This window comes from Sebastes umbrosus, chromosome 7, assembly GCF_015220745.1.
Source record: "Sebastes umbrosus isolate fSebUmb1 chromosome 7, fSebUmb1.pri, whole genome shotgun sequence".
NCBI lineage: Eukaryota > Metazoa > Chordata > Actinopteri > Perciformes > Sebastidae > Sebastes > Sebastes umbrosus.
The window spans coordinates 26,748,880-26,764,441 of record NC_051275.1 but is presented as its reverse complement, the minus strand read 5'-3'; the positions used below and the strand labels follow the sequence as shown (position 1 = coordinate 26,764,441).

The following is a 15,562-nucleotide window of genomic DNA, read 5'->3' as shown; positions in this document are numbered from 1 at the left end:
TCTAATTACTGTTTAAATTAGTGCCATTGTCAATTTAACTAGTATGTTATAATTCCAGTTAGCATGAGTTACGGTAAACTTGAGAATATGACATGATCGTAAACAACATAGCTGTCTTTCCTCTCACAACCCACCGCAGGATTCATACAGGAGCTGCCTGCCCTGCATTGCTATTATTAGCTTGTCTCAAAGCAGGCAGTTGTTTCATGAGGAGAGGATCAAATTTTGAAGAGACTCGCTGCATGGCAGGTGTGAACTGGATTGATGACACAAGTAACACAAAACTAGCATTAAGGTGACCTTTCACTGAACCCAAACCTAGAATATGAATAGTAACATAGCTAGCACAAGCATGGCAGATATAAACAATCATTAAACAGATAATTTAAACAGAGGAAATGCTTTCTTTTTTGGTCACATTGAGATTCTTGATAGTATTAATGCCTGTTTTAATTCCGAGAACTTTAAACTCTCGTTCACATCTTGAAAAGCAAAATAATTGCCAACTCTGCTCCAGATTTCTGATCAACATTGTAAATCAGTTCCCCCTCTGCCCACAAATGAGTTTAATTAGTTTGTGAGAAAAAAGAGAGTCAAAAAGTCTTTAAAACACAAAAAATGTTCTCGACTACAGCGATGAGCCAGCCTCTAATTGTTTTTTCATCTATTATATTTTTAACTTTCTCTTTCTGAGTGGAAAGAGAAACTCACATTGATAAAACTGAGTTATTGAATATACTATATATATGTATACACTAATGAAAAATGGACTTTAAATGTCATTATCCCAATTTTTGAGAATGAGAAGTATTACACGTACACACACCGTAAATAGTAAGTGTGATATATTCAAAGGACGAATTAATGAGGCACTCTGTGTCCTCGTCTAATAGCTTGGAGGTGCTACATATACAGTACAGTGTGTTTTTAGCATTTTAAAGCTATTTAGGGCTAAAATGATCATATTTTTAAGAAGTTAGAATTTACTTTACAAGTAAGCGAGATGATTTTAGATGTTAAATCACTGAAGGAGCTGATTGTTGTTTCAGATTTGTTAGAATACTTGATGCATTAAATGCAAAAAGTTGTCCAGTTTCTTTAAAAATAACATCCTTTCCATAAGTCAACTCAGTTACAGGAAGCCTATGAGTTACTGTATGTATACACTCCTGAAAAATGGACTTTAAATGTTGTTAAGACGTCCTAATTTTTGAGAATGAGAAGTATTACAGTGCACCACGCGTGCATTCAAACCCATACACATTTACAGATATTACTTTTACTGAAATTTTCCGTTTAGTCCTATTTTGAATGCACACAGATTCAGAATGTGTTCGTTTAAAGGCATGTAAAGTGTGCCATTTACAGTGCCTTGCACTGTTTCTGCTATCTATGACATATTTAACTGTGTAACACTGTAAGCTGTCAGTTTACATTAAAATCTAACAGAGTAACAAAGCCAAACGCCTGTACATTTATTAAACTTTGCGATAATGTTATGGTGATTCAAAACCAGGACTATATGAGAAGCGTAACATCAGAGAAAGCCCAGACCGATCACCTGCTCCTGGCTTACTGTACCTCAAAAGCAATTACGCCTGTTTGAATCAATGCCCACAGATTCAAAATTCACTTTTAATGACACCTCTAGGCGAAGCTTTTTGGGGGGCTGTGACAGTGACATCAATAATGATCTATTGCAGCGACATCATGTCTCCCAAGGTTCCCCAGATATCCCTGAAAACTGTTCTGGGCTTTACCAGGCTGGTCGCAGACCAATGAATTCATAAACTAAAACGAACGATTGGACATACCAGGACACACACAATCTCCAGAGAGGCTCTCCTCCCAGCCGACTGGAGAGTACATCAAAATAATGCCACAAAGCAAGCAAGAAAAGATGATGTTATCATTGGGTCCTCTGGAAATAGGAGATGGTCGGGGCCAAGGGAGCTCAGAAGTCAGAGGCAGACTCGATAACAAACTTGGAAACTTGCCCCCGCTTCTTCTTTGACTTCACGAATGAGAGAGAGAGAGAGAAGAGGGAGGATGTGTGAGCCTGCCAGCGCTGACCTGATGGCTCTGACATAGCTACTTGTCAATGATGTGAGGGAGTGAGTAATAAATTATCCGTTTACTGTCCAGTGCCTGTTTAAGTATTTTATAGCCCAAACCACAGTAATGCATTGCAACATATTTTAACCTTTTTTGTTAAAATATAATACAAATCTATGTTTTCCCATTATCGTATTAAATGTTAATTTAATTTCACATATAATCTTGTTTCTCTGGAGACTGATATTAAACTGAATACTGCGTATAGGACTAAACTTGGAGAGGCGATATCTTACATTTTTCCAATTATAAGAATTTACTTAATTTTTTGACGGCATGAAAGTTCTGTCTTTACCTTGGAAATCTTAACTCAATGTCTAGAGTTGCCACGATTATTCGATTTATCGATTAGTTGATCATCAAAAAAATAATCGCCAGCTATTTTCATACATTTTTCATGCAAAAATGGCAGAAAATGCTGTTTTCAGCCTCTCAAATATGGAGAGAAAACAAGACATTTTGTTTTATAGACCAAACTATTGATCGATTAATCTAGAAAATAATCTGCAGATTCATTAATAATAAATATAATCATTAATTGAAGCCCTATCAATGTCCACTTACTAGCTTACCCATGCTTTCAATCACATCGTGTGGTCTTCTTCGTGTGGCCTAGGTAACTTGTAATAACTGTTGTTATAACAGTAAAGGTCAGTATCACCTGAAGTTCCATACTTGACAACAGCTATTTCCATGACAACAGAGAAAATTCCATCCACCGAGGAAGACCATGAGATATGGTTAAAAGCCTCCTAAAAAAGCTAGTAAGTGGATCTTGAATTAAAAATGTTTTGTTAAAGCCTTCGTAATAATAAAAAGAAAATATGGCACGTGCTACAAAATCCATCTTTACTGTCTTACTGCCCCTCTCTTGAAGCCTTTTTTGTTCCAATTGCTGCCTGCTGAATCATCAGAAGGTTTATTTATATTATATATAAAGAAGATACTTTCCAAAACAAATGACGATAGATTCAAAGGATTAATGAGGCACTCTGTGTCCTTGTGTAATAGCTTGGAGGTGCTACATATGCAGTACAATGTGTTTTCATTATTTAAAAGCTGATTCTATTTGGGTCAAAAAGGAGGATTTTAGATGTTAAAATCACTGAAGGAGCTGTTTTTTAGTTTCAGATTACATCCTTTCCATAAATTGATTCAGTTAGAGGAAGGCTATAAATTAAGATTATTTAGAGACCTGAGGAAATAAAACCATTTAAGCCTTTTACGGTAACAATATGGGAATTGCTTTATGACCATAAAGTCATAATAATAAAGTTAATGATCATAAAAAGGGACAGTCTGCTGTGGGTTGTCCAAAACAAGTGAAAACATTAGACTTTACTGTCTAATTACTCTGAGATCTCCCATCCTTTTTATCTCACACAATATTTCTGTGACACACTTGAGGAACATATTGTTTCAACCCTCCCGTCTCACCTTTTGGGGGTAATAGTGTTAGTTCAACAATCAGTACAAAAATTTTCACACGTGGCATTGTTTCTGTGATTCTTTATTAATCAGCGGCAGGTGTTCCCTTCACAGCTGGTTAACTCGCACTGATGTGAGAGGCTGTCAAGCTTCATTGTCTGCCATTGGCTGCAGTCTGTGGTGGGATTTGCATTCTTGCCACATCACACAGTTCAGGTGCCACAGACAGAAACAGGCCACCTGGGTGCTCGTATGGTACAGAGACCTCGCCATCAGTGCCTCTTGCCTATTGTTACTGTTTTACTGCCTGTTGGGCAGAGATGGAGGAAAGTTTTACATTAGTATAACAGATTAGACTAAAATTGATTAGAACATAGAACCAGTGAGAAATGTAAGCTGCAGTATTGGTATGTGTGTACATCTATAATCCACCTCAACTGACAACAATCTGCAGTCAGTTCTACCTAACATAAACTTTATTGTATTTGTCATAACCATACAGGTACATGCATAAAATTTTACTTCTGCATTTAACCCATCCTTAGGAGCAGTGGGCGCCCGGGGAGTAATTTGGGTCTTGCTCAAGGACACATGTAGACAGTGGGAACTGTGGATTGAACGGTTAAAGGATGACCACTCTACCTACTGAGCTACAGCCGCCCCAGCCAGTCTACAGCCATGCTAGCATGCTCTGTGAGGCTGTACCATGGATGACGAGAACTGGATACAGCGTCGGAGGCGGGCTCCCTCCCATTCATTCATATGAAAGTTACTCAGTAGCGCATGAAGCAAAGTTGAATGCCGAGTGATAAATTACCCGGCTCTTTCGGCGATCTTCCGCATCCATTGAACCCATAGAGCAGGCGCAGTACCGTTTCCTTTAACCCTGCCTCCCAGCCGCTTTGGCTCATTCTGGCTCATTCACATGGACGGCAGCACGAAAATAACTCTGGATTCAGCTATTAGTGCATTTTATAATTTTTAGGACCTAATGATTTAAATAAGGGCTATTCAACTATTCAATACTGGGAAGTTGATGTACCTAAAAAAAAAATTATCCGCTGACTTACAGACGTCTCTTTCCCAATGTACGTCTATGGGAAAAAGGCTTGTTGGGCCCAATAGCATCACATGACTGGTTTGACCAGACGAAAATTGTCTTCAAAGCCCCCCAGCAGTGCTTGAGCTAAATAATGTTAGCATGCTTACGTGCTGATGTTTAGCAGGTATAGTGGTTACCACGTTCATCATCTCATTTCCACGTGTTAGCATGCTAGAATTTGCTAATTAGCACAAACAACAGCTGAGGCTGATGGGAATGTTGTAGATTTGGCAGGTGTCTGGTTATGAACCAAAGTATTGGACCAATTAAGATTGTATTCATTTCAAGTTAAATCTTCCTTTAAAAAAATAAGTTAATCTTCCATCTCCCAAGCCAACTCAAATGTGTAAACAAATCTGTGCCAAAGAAGAAATCAAGCCTTTTAATGAACGCATTCATCATATCATAAAATATATTCTGTACATAACAGCCGTATGAGTTCCAGCTCCCTTCAGCTGGCAGCGCTTGTACGTTGGTTTGTTTTTCCAAACATTTTCTTTCAAAAATGTTTAGCACTGAGACTGCAGCGGCCTGTTGGAGGGTCTGAGATTTTGGCAGGTTGTTGTACTCTACTGTGTTTCCTGCTGTTTAGTGCCATCACAATGCATAGAAGAGAGGAGTGTTGTACAGGAATCAGAACGACAACACTGTCATTGCGACTTTGCATACATGACAGTACCTGGCAGCAACTGTAAAGCCTTTCTATTGCTGCTGTTTAGTTATTTTTTTTGTCACTACAGTGCTTGCTTGTCGCTGTCATAAAAAGCAAATACTGCAGAAGCTGCACTAACCCATGGAGACCGTTTCTAGTATTCATCTTTTATTCCTTTTTCAACACATCTGACGTCAACCCTCAGATGCATGATCCCTCAGTTTGAGAAATTGGACAATGTGGGCAATCCCAAAAATAGATTGTTTTGAAATTTTGTGCACATCAAGCACAAACACCCCCTACTGCATTACTGGGTCACAGGCAATTTGCCTTTTTACACAACAGTTTGCCTCAGTGAAATGACTCCTGCTGCTCATTCCCCAAAACCTACATATTTGCACTTTATATGATTCTCTATTTCAAGGCAAAGCCCCTAAAACATACAGTCTTCAGCCATCCAGTTTTGGAGCTGATGCAGCATGCAGACATCACTGGCTGAGTGAAGCATAAGCCTCCAAAGAAGCAGCGTTCCCTCAGATGTATTTGAATAAGACATGATGCCAGTTTATTTTTGTAACATCCCCCACCCCAGACTGTTGGCAAGCAATGGAGTTGTGACTAACCCTCTTCCATTTTCCACATTAGGCATAAAAACAAGAAAGATACTGACTGTGTGTCTGTTCAGTTCCGATTGGAGTCAATGAGGTAAAATTATCAATATATACAGTATTTACCGTTTCACTCATGAGCAAAAAACGTAGCATTGTAAGGCACAGCAGTGGTGTACCACTGGGGGAGGGATTCCTGCAGTGAATCTGAATGATGTGCATCCAAATTAGAGTTCATTACTTGATACTGACACACTTTTTCTCAGCTGCATTTTCAGCCCAAGCTCTTTGATGTTAAATAATGAATAGATGTCACACAGCCACGCTGCTCACAAAGGGTGTCTAGAGCCAAGAATCTCTGCAAGGCGTATAACTCTTAGAGCCTGTCCAAACGGCTATGTTTAAACCTGGCTGACTGTCCTTGGATGTTTCATGCTGTTGGGGGGGGCAGCACATGAAGGTACACACTGTGAAAACACAAAGAGAGAAGCAATCTGTCACCACTGAGTCACATTCGCTGAAATGTTCTTCTTTCACAGGTCTGGACTCAGTGTTGCCCGTCTGCGTGAGAAGACACGGCAGAGGAAGAGGAAGAGGAAATGGTCGCTGAAGTGTCATGGAGGACGTCACCACTACGTAGCTCGTCCAGTATGCGGTGTGGCCTTCCCAGCTGCGCATCACCAGTGGTGCCATGATCCAGTTATAACTGTGGGTGAGCATCCAAAGCCTTTTTTCATTCATATGGATGTGTTCAGCAGGCAATGTTGTTAAAGGGGAATGCCCCACTGATTTTACACATCAAGGTCAGTTTACTGCTCGCAAGGAGTACTACTGAACTTGCGACTACAGTTTTGTAATGTTTTCTGTGGCTCAAGAGGAGCTTTACCAAATGTAAGAAAATACATCATATCGGCACATACGGGTACTTCGCAAAAAGTCAAGGCTGTGCCCCCTTTTGGGGGATAGAAGACCGAAGATCCCATAGATGTCAAAACAATTTGACGTGTGTTTGGATCGTAATTTTAACATTTTTTATCCATTCATCTCTTGTTAAACAAACATTTGTTTTATACACGTCTAATAATTATTTTGCGATCTTGCGTGAACCTGAGCGTTTGCGATGCCTTAATAAATTAAGGTCGATTGCCGCCATGTCCCTTCAGTCTCCGCCCGTCCAACAAAGTGGCCGGATATTACTTTTCTAGACTTCTATAAATATTTGATTGAATCACGTTAGGCTAAGTGTTGTCTGTAAATAACCAGCCTGTTAATAGCACACTGTTTGATCTATAGGCTGAGATTTAGTTGGAGCCGACAGTCTGATGCTGCTATAATGTTAATGTATGACTGTATTACCGCAGCAGCCTCACACTCAAGCTAACGTTAGCTAGCCATGCCTGTCACTGTCACCGGCATCTTTTAGCGATTTACCACAGACAGTGAACATTAACGTATCGTATGTGCCTCAGATCTCAGTGTGATAGTGCCTTGGTTAACCCGCTACACAACAGCTTTTCGGCATTTTCCTGTTTAATATGACAGCGAGTTTTTTTCCTTCAAAAGGGAGCGCAACCTCTGCCTTAACGTGATGCTGGTCAGGTCTATAGCTTGGAGCCATAAAGATCCTCAATAATATATTTTTTAACACATGGGTTTGGAGACATGTTTTAACTTCCTCTGTTTACACTGTCACCATCTATGAGGGACACAGGATCTTTTTCCCTCAAAAGGGGGCGTTTGATGAGAGCCTACTCTGGATGACGTATTGCCAGTCTGATGTATAAATCTGATGGTGTCATAATGATGTCATCAGGGCTATTGCGGCTTTGGTTTAGAGACAAATTTCAAAAAGCCTACGTTACAAACTGGATGGAGTTTGAAAGATGCCTCATGGGAAATGTAGGAAAGGTAGTAAAGCCAGTCTGTATTTGCAGAATGACCCTCTATTTGATAAAAAAGGAGTTTATTAGATGGAAAATGGGGTAATTCAAGGTTTTTAAAAGAAAGCTATCTTTTTATCATTTTTCAGCAACCATTATAAAGCTAACAGAGACGGATACTTCCCAATACCAAGGTCATATTCACAAGTTTAAGGAATCCATTTCACATACATATAAGCAATAGCAATGATGTGTGATGGGTAGATGTTCAGCATTATAATGGTTTGTGCTCCCTGAGTGCCATCCAGATTGCATTGTGAATTACTGAAGTGTTTTTTTTTTTTACCTTTTGAAATTACTGTATTCGCTTCTGATAGAGTAGACATGTTTAACATATTTATAGGCTGTAAAATGATTGTTTGTATTTCCAGCATTTTGTAAGCAGGTGTAAAATAACTATTTCAGGTTATGATGAAAAGGTCTAAAAGGCATTTACAGGGTGACACCTTTTTCTTCAAAAAATACGTCTGTTCCCCATGTCGCCCTTCAAAAACATGGCTCAAGGCGATGCATTTGAAATTCCCATATCATTTATTCAAGGACTGTGGGTAATGTCATTTTCTGTACATCCTACTGTACCTTTATGTAACTATGCAGAGCCCCGCACAATAACATTTTCCACACAGGACTTCACTGTAAATCACCTCTCCGCTGCGGTAGAAAAAGTACAGCTTTACAACTCCGCAGAACCAATTTCTGTTTCAGCATAAAGCGTACGGTGCGTCAGAACTATACACACTCCTCACCTGATGGCTTGGGCATTAATGGTGTATTTATTTACAGAGCTCAATAAACATAATTGGCATGTACAATTATGTTAAGCCTCAATATACTGCCACCTTCCCCAGCAGTGGGAACAGGATCACTGTGGGAAATGTGATGACTTGCTTCCTCATGTGTAAAGCTGTAATGAATATGCCAAACACCTGTGCTCACATTATGTCTGTTTTTCTCCTTTGTGTAATTGAGCAGATCAGTTAATAACTGCATTTTTCCAGTTAGGGCTCGGCGTAATGCCAGAAGCCTATTATGGAGGAGGAGAGACAGTTCCTGGGAGAGACGGGGAGGTCTGTCATCCTTATATTCAATGCAAATGAGCTGCGAGGCAACGAAGTACAGCACAGGGAGTGGACACAGTAATAAGAACGTCTAAAATATAATGATGCAATCCAAACATTAGCAAACTACAACATCTGTGAAACATGATGTAACATTTTTTGTTCAGACTGCATCAGAGGTAGTGATTCTTATTTTCAAAGTTTGGGTGAAATTACTGTATATAGCGAATGTTCATGTAATTGTGTGCTTTTTTAAATTTAATATCTCAAAATCACACCATGTAGAATCAACGTCTATAAGCTTCAACCCGATATCACACCAAAGCGTGTGATAGACCCGCCTGTCCACCAGAGGATAGCGTTTCAGTGTCACATTTTGCCTCGCCGAGGTGTGAATATTACACGCGTCTATGAAGGTGCAGTACCAGCAGGGGGCAACAAAACTACTTAGTTAGGTTTAGGTTTATTCTACGTCATTATATTGCAGTCAATACAGACTAAATGGTGTGAAAATGATACGCCTAATGCATTATCGTGTCATTCACACGCCTTTTCGTGCGACCAGGTAATGTATTTACTGTATTTAATGAAAGTGTACATCAGCTACTTACAGAGACTTACTGCCATTTTTTAATCACATTCTGACAATTCATGAATAACTGACATTTTAAAGGTTCATTTTTAGATGCTATTGCAATTAATTTCCAGTGAACATCTTTCGTGCTATAATTAGATTTTTCAAAGGGATATAAAGTTGAACCAAACGATCTGGACTCAGAGGGAAGGGCACATTTCCCAAACAGTCAACAGTCTGGTGACATCGTTTCCTGCCATTTGGCCGGTGAATAGTTTCAGCACTGGGCATGAAGTCACTGCCTCGTCCTCAGTGATGGCACCGATGAGCTCATCGGGTTTGCAGAGGGCACAAGCTCCTGCTCCATGGCTTCTTACAGTGGCTTTGACTCTCCTTTTGGTGGCTGTGTCACACACTTGTGGTTTTGATTTTATTGTATTTGAACTTCTCACAGTTTTCTGCATAGATTAGCACCTGCTCCATCATCTAACTCTTAATGTGTTCGGTGAGGCTGTAATAGCGCTTTGTCTGCTGCAGAGTAATATTTTATTTCAACAGCTCCAAGTACACTATTACACATTTTCTGTCAATGACACTTTTCGTATGAATATGGGTGTCCTCCAGTGCCTCCCCATTTCCTAGTGATTGAGATCTGGTGCAAACAACAAACATTTCATCGACTTTTTTGAAGGTTCTCAAAGTGATTTGACCTGAAATCCTGTGTGTTACAGAATGCAGAATGATAATACATCCATCTTTTTTACTCCAGGTAATGCCGAGCCAAATAACCAATCCTGGAGATGCCGAAGAGAAGAGATATTCTTGCCATCGTGTTGATCGTGTTACCCTGGACTCTGCTCATCACTGTTTGGCACCAAAGCGCTATAGCTCCACTCCTCGCCATCCGCAAGGGTAGGCAGTGCACCGCACTCCACTGGCAATATCAAACAAGAAGTGGGTCCTCGAACCTAACACTGCACTTCAGGTTTAGACAACAGACCGTTCATTTAGAGGCACTCCCTCACCGTGACCACCAGCTTCATCAGGGCTCAATAACACTTGTCCTGTCATTATAAACCTCATCAGTGTGGATTGTTTGGTGCATGATGAAGAAGTTACAATCACATTATACGCTCTCATACATACAGTATATTCAGTCTGTCAGTTGAATAGAGTTAAGTGTTCAGCTGTGTCTAATCTGCAGTCACTTTTCTTATGTTGACAATAACTTTCCCACTACAGTATTTTGTCCTTTCACAGCATTCGCAGCCTATCAACTCACATACTTTGGCCCATCAATCCATATTTTCCTCTTGGTGTGGCGCTCAACTAGACAAAGCATGCAGTGTTCAGCAGCATGTCCATCATTCTTTTCACTAACAAAGACCATGCCAATAACGATTTGGGTTTAGAATGGTTTATTATATATAGACGATGGAGGGGAGCCATGATAATGTTGGAAGGATCAAATCAAGTCGAGTCAATTTTATTTTGTACAGCCCAAAATCACAAATCACAAATTTGCCTCAGGGGACACCCTCTGTCCTTTACAGTGCGACCTTCTCATCGGATAAGGAAAAACTAAAACTAAAAACCTTTTAACAGGGGAAAAAAGGAAAAATGGAAGAAACCTCAGGAAGAGATGTAAGGGATGAGGGGATGAAGTAATGAGGGTCAAGGGATGAGGGGATGAAGGGTAAGGGTTGTTGGTAGAGGGATGGAGTGGTAAGGGGAAGAGGGATGAAGGAACGAGGGGAGAAATCATGGTTGTGGACAGACGGATGGAGGAAAGCGATGTTGGACAGGTCTTATTAAGAGGCAGGAGGGAGGGAACCGGGGGAGTTAAGCCATCTCTTGCAAGCTCTGATGTTTTCATGTGTTTGAGGCATGGTCTTTGTTCCTGAAACTAGTTATAAAACTTCATTTTATCCATTTAGGCTTAAACTTTTCCCCAATTTCACTCATTCAAATTCAGTGGAAATTAATTTCAGAGTTTTTTTAATCAGCAATTTCAAAAAATATAAATGTCTGCTCAATTAACTTCACGGAGTATCTCGCATCCACGTGTATTATCACGTTTGCACACCAGTGTGAGTCATTAAGACACCTACTCACGAGCCTCCCAATCATCCCCCAGAGACGACAAACCAACAGTATAAAATGTCAAGCATGCTACAGAGTAAACAAATCCAAATTAGAGACACAGCAAATCAATGGAGCTCTTTGCCCTCTTCTTATAATGTCATGAATGTGCATACAGGGGTTAACAAACAAAACAAATGAATGCCCCGAGGCTGTCTGGAGTCAACAGAAGCTAGAAATTATACTAAATAATTATCTTTTTCAGTTTATCTACACACCTAAAATAGTTGAAAATGCCAAAAAGGTTGTACTAATGAATATTTTTTCCTCACCAAATTCGTACATATTTTTTGAAAAAGGTGTCGACAATTACAACACAATACTTTTTGTTTTTGTTTTGTTTGCCAGTGCTATCTGACCCAGCTCTGCCCACAGGCCGCTTTTTGTGTGCTCTTAAAAGAGAAGCTAGAGGTTTTTTGGCAGCGCGCTGGCTGGCAGCCTTTGTTGAACATCTGGCCATCAGCAGATTGTGTTAATCTATGTGCTGCAGAAAAAATCCTCCTTATGTTGGAGGTGCGACTGGAGCTCGGGCACAACAGTTGCCATTAGCTGTGGCACAATGAAAAGAAATTAACAACCTTTGTGATTCTATAATCTTATTCTATCCATCATGACCAAACTGTTGGAGCCAAAGTATCACAGCCTTTACCTCTGGAGTCAGTGTGTCAGTGCACTGATTCAACACCGTTTACAGGCAAGTCTTGAGTGGTCACATTTTTCTCACTTATATTCAAAATAATATTTACGTTAAGCAGTGTGTTAGTGACAAAACATCCACTGCTGTAGTGCTGCAGCTGTTGGGAGCTTTGATTATTAATTCTATGTAGTGACTGTCAGATGCCCAACATGGACACAAAAAATAGTTCACTAATCTCAGCTGAAATACTTAAAAATTAGCAATTTTCTACTGTTCATTTGTGTTTGTTGTTACCTGAATTTTCAGACTCCAGATAACTAGTATGCATAAAAGTGCAATAGCCACTAAAGCATTGAGTAGAGCAGAATAATCACATAATCACACCCTTTTCTAAAGAGTCATTTATGAGCCAACATATCTTGGTAGTGAAGTCTTAACCTGTTTTTGATTGTTCAGTCCATGCTAACAACCACCACAGTTAATCATAGCAATTGTAGTCATGTTTAGGGATTTCTGGGGCTATCTATATTAATGATAAATTTAAATGTGAACAGTAGGACTGATTTCAGCTAAATTTCTCCATGTTTATTGCAGGAACATAGTGGTTGTAAGTTAGGGAAATGGAGGGGCAGTCAGAGGCTGAGGGAGTCTGAACCATAAACTGTATATATAGATGAACGACGCGTCTCCACATCATCCCACAGTACAAAAGTGAAGCCAAAATATCCCGGATACGGGAGCTACCATCTTGAGATCTTGACGTCATTAGGAGCCGGAGTCTGCACAGTAGTGATCGAGTGTCGTGTCTAGAATGTAACTCACAAATTGCGAAATCTGATCTTAAATCTGAAAAAACTTGTGTAAGACTCGCTGCCTGACGACCTATCCTAACCTTAACTATTTGAGATCAATGCCTAACCTTAACCATCTTGCGAGAGTTTCCCCAACTCGCAGGTTACCTTCTAGACACGACCGTGATCAAAGGGCTGGAGCCGCGGTATCAAGGTCCCACCCGAACGAGCCGAGCATGGCCGCAACTTATTAGCGTGAGCCACCTAGCCACCAGGGGGCGATCAAGATGTTTTGGCTTCACTTTTGGGGAGCTGCCATGTCGTCCATCTTTATATACAGTCTAAGCTCTGAACATAAAAAGAGGACATGTCTTCTGGATCCACATACCCACATTTTTCTTTCATTTGAAAGAAAAGCCCAAAGGCAATGCCGGGGGAATAGCAAGGCTCATCTCTCCCCTTCCCTTTCCGTGCCCTGTCTCTCTGTCCATCAGCTGTGTTATCCTCTCACGGTGCCTGCTTTCACTTTTTGCAGCTTGTCACCACCTAGTAAAAGAGATCTTTATCATTCCAGAGAGGCTTGCAGTCCGCCACCACCGGCTCTCAGGTACACTTTACCCCCCATTGGGTTTAAGTCACCTGAGGCAAATATACAAAGGGCAGCCCAAGGTTGCGCTAATGCCTTACATGTCTTCTTATCCCCAAATCTGCAGATGATGGTGTCGAGGGCAAGAGGGAGGCTGGTGGCCAGGCACAAGACTCCAAGGAATACTGTGCCTCAGATAAGGACATTGTGGAGGTGGTGAGGACAGAGTATGTGTATACGCGGCCTCCACCCTGGTCCGATGTGCTGCCTACCATCCATATCATCACCCCCACATATAGTCGACCGGTGCAGAAGGCAGAGCTGACACGGCTGGGAAACACCTTCCTCCATGTTCCCAACCTGCACTGGATCCTGGTGGAGGACTCTCAAAGGAGAACGCCTCTTGTCACGCGACTCCTCCGAGAAATGGGACTTAACTACACCCACCTCAATGTAGAGACGCCCAGGAACTATAAGCTGCGGGGTGACACTCGGGACCCCAGAATCCCCAGGGGGACAATGCAGAGGAACCTGGCACTGCGGTGGCTGAGGGAGACCTTCAACGCCAACAGCAGCCAAGCTGGAATCGTCTACTTTGCAGACGACGACAACACATACAGCCTGGAGCTGTTTGAGGAGGTCAGAGCTGATATACACTCATGTTCATTTCACGCATTTTTTTTTTACAAACTCACATAAAATGCCTATAAAAAGGCCATCCTAAAATGTTTCTGAATACAGTGCAGTGATGAGTGGATGTTTGCAATGTTACATCAACAACAAACCACTACCATGTACTAATAGTTAAATTACTTTTTTCTTGGTTGTGTTCTTATTAGGGCTGTCAGTCGAATCAAATATTTAATCGCGATTAATCGCATGATTGTCCATAGTTAATCGTGATTAATCGCAACTTAATCAGACATTTTTTTATCTGTTCAAAATGTACCTTAAAGGGAGATTTGTCAAGTATTTAAAACTCTTATCAACATGAGAGTGGAGAAATATGTTTGCAACCCTCACAGGTACTGTATTTAGCATAAAAAATATGCTCAAATCATAACATGGCAACCTGAAGCCCAACAGGCAACAACAGCTGTCAGTGTGTCAGTGTGCTGACTTGACTATGACTTGCCCCAAACTGCATGTGATTATCATAAAGTGGGCATGTCTGTAAAGGGGAGACTCGTTGGTACCCATAGAATCCATTTTCATTCACATATCTTGAGGTCAGAGGTCAAAGAACCCTTATGAAAATGGCCATGACAGTTTTTCCTCACCAAAATTTAGCGCAAGTTTGGAGCATTATTTAACCTCCTTCGCAACAAGCTAGTATGACATGGTTGGTACCAATGGATTCCTTAGATTCTAGTTCCATATGGTGCTAGTATCTTCACTCTAGCTTTAAAACTGTGGTGTTAAAATGTATTTGCGTTAACACGTTATCACGTTAACTCTGATAGCCCTAGTTCTTATATATCAAAGTGTAACTACAATTACAAATGGAAATCCTCACCATAACCCAATCTCCTCTAACCTTAACTTAACTTCTAAGTATGTCCAACTTTAAACCTGATCATCTAAACTTTAGATTCTAAAGCCTATACCTAAGCATAACCATTTCCTGTTTGGTACTGACCACTATTGAAAACTCTCAAGCTCCATCCACCTTTCAAATGCTGCACCGCTGATATCCACTTGAGTTTCAGAAAAACGAACCTTGTGCAGAACACACGGTGGGTAATTCATGGGCTCTGGGAGATTGAACCATTCCCAGCAAAAACACAGAGGCTAGCTGGTTATTCTGTTTAGAAAGCTTGAAAGCTCAGCAGCCATTCGGCTAACAAAGGAGTGACTGGAATTTATCAGGAAAAAGCCAAAAATCAGTGAACCCTCAGCAAAATGTTCAGGTATGTACATGGTAATTTT

General features: G+C 40.7%; 1 protein-coding gene across 3 annotated transcripts in view; it reads left to right on the top strand.

The window, feature by feature from the left end:
* Window positions 1–15,562, top strand: part of b3gat1a (beta-1,3-glucuronyltransferase 1 (glucuronosyltransferase P) a) — a 194,149-nt gene that overhangs the window by 168,463 nt on the left and 10,124 nt on the right. For all 3 annotated transcript variants that reach the window (XM_037775205.1, XM_037775206.1, XM_037775207.1), the window contains 4 exons: window positions 6,445–6,617; window positions 10,247–10,389; window positions 13,583–13,654; window positions 13,761–14,272. In XM_037775205.1, coding sequence (XP_037631133.1) covers window positions 10,278–10,389; window positions 13,583–13,654; window positions 13,761–14,272 — 696 coding nt within the window. In that variant the 5' untranslated portion in view covers window positions 6,445–6,617; window positions 10,247–10,277. The remainder of the gene's footprint in view (window positions 1–6,444; window positions 6,618–10,246; window positions 10,390–13,582; window positions 13,655–13,760; window positions 14,273–15,562) is intronic.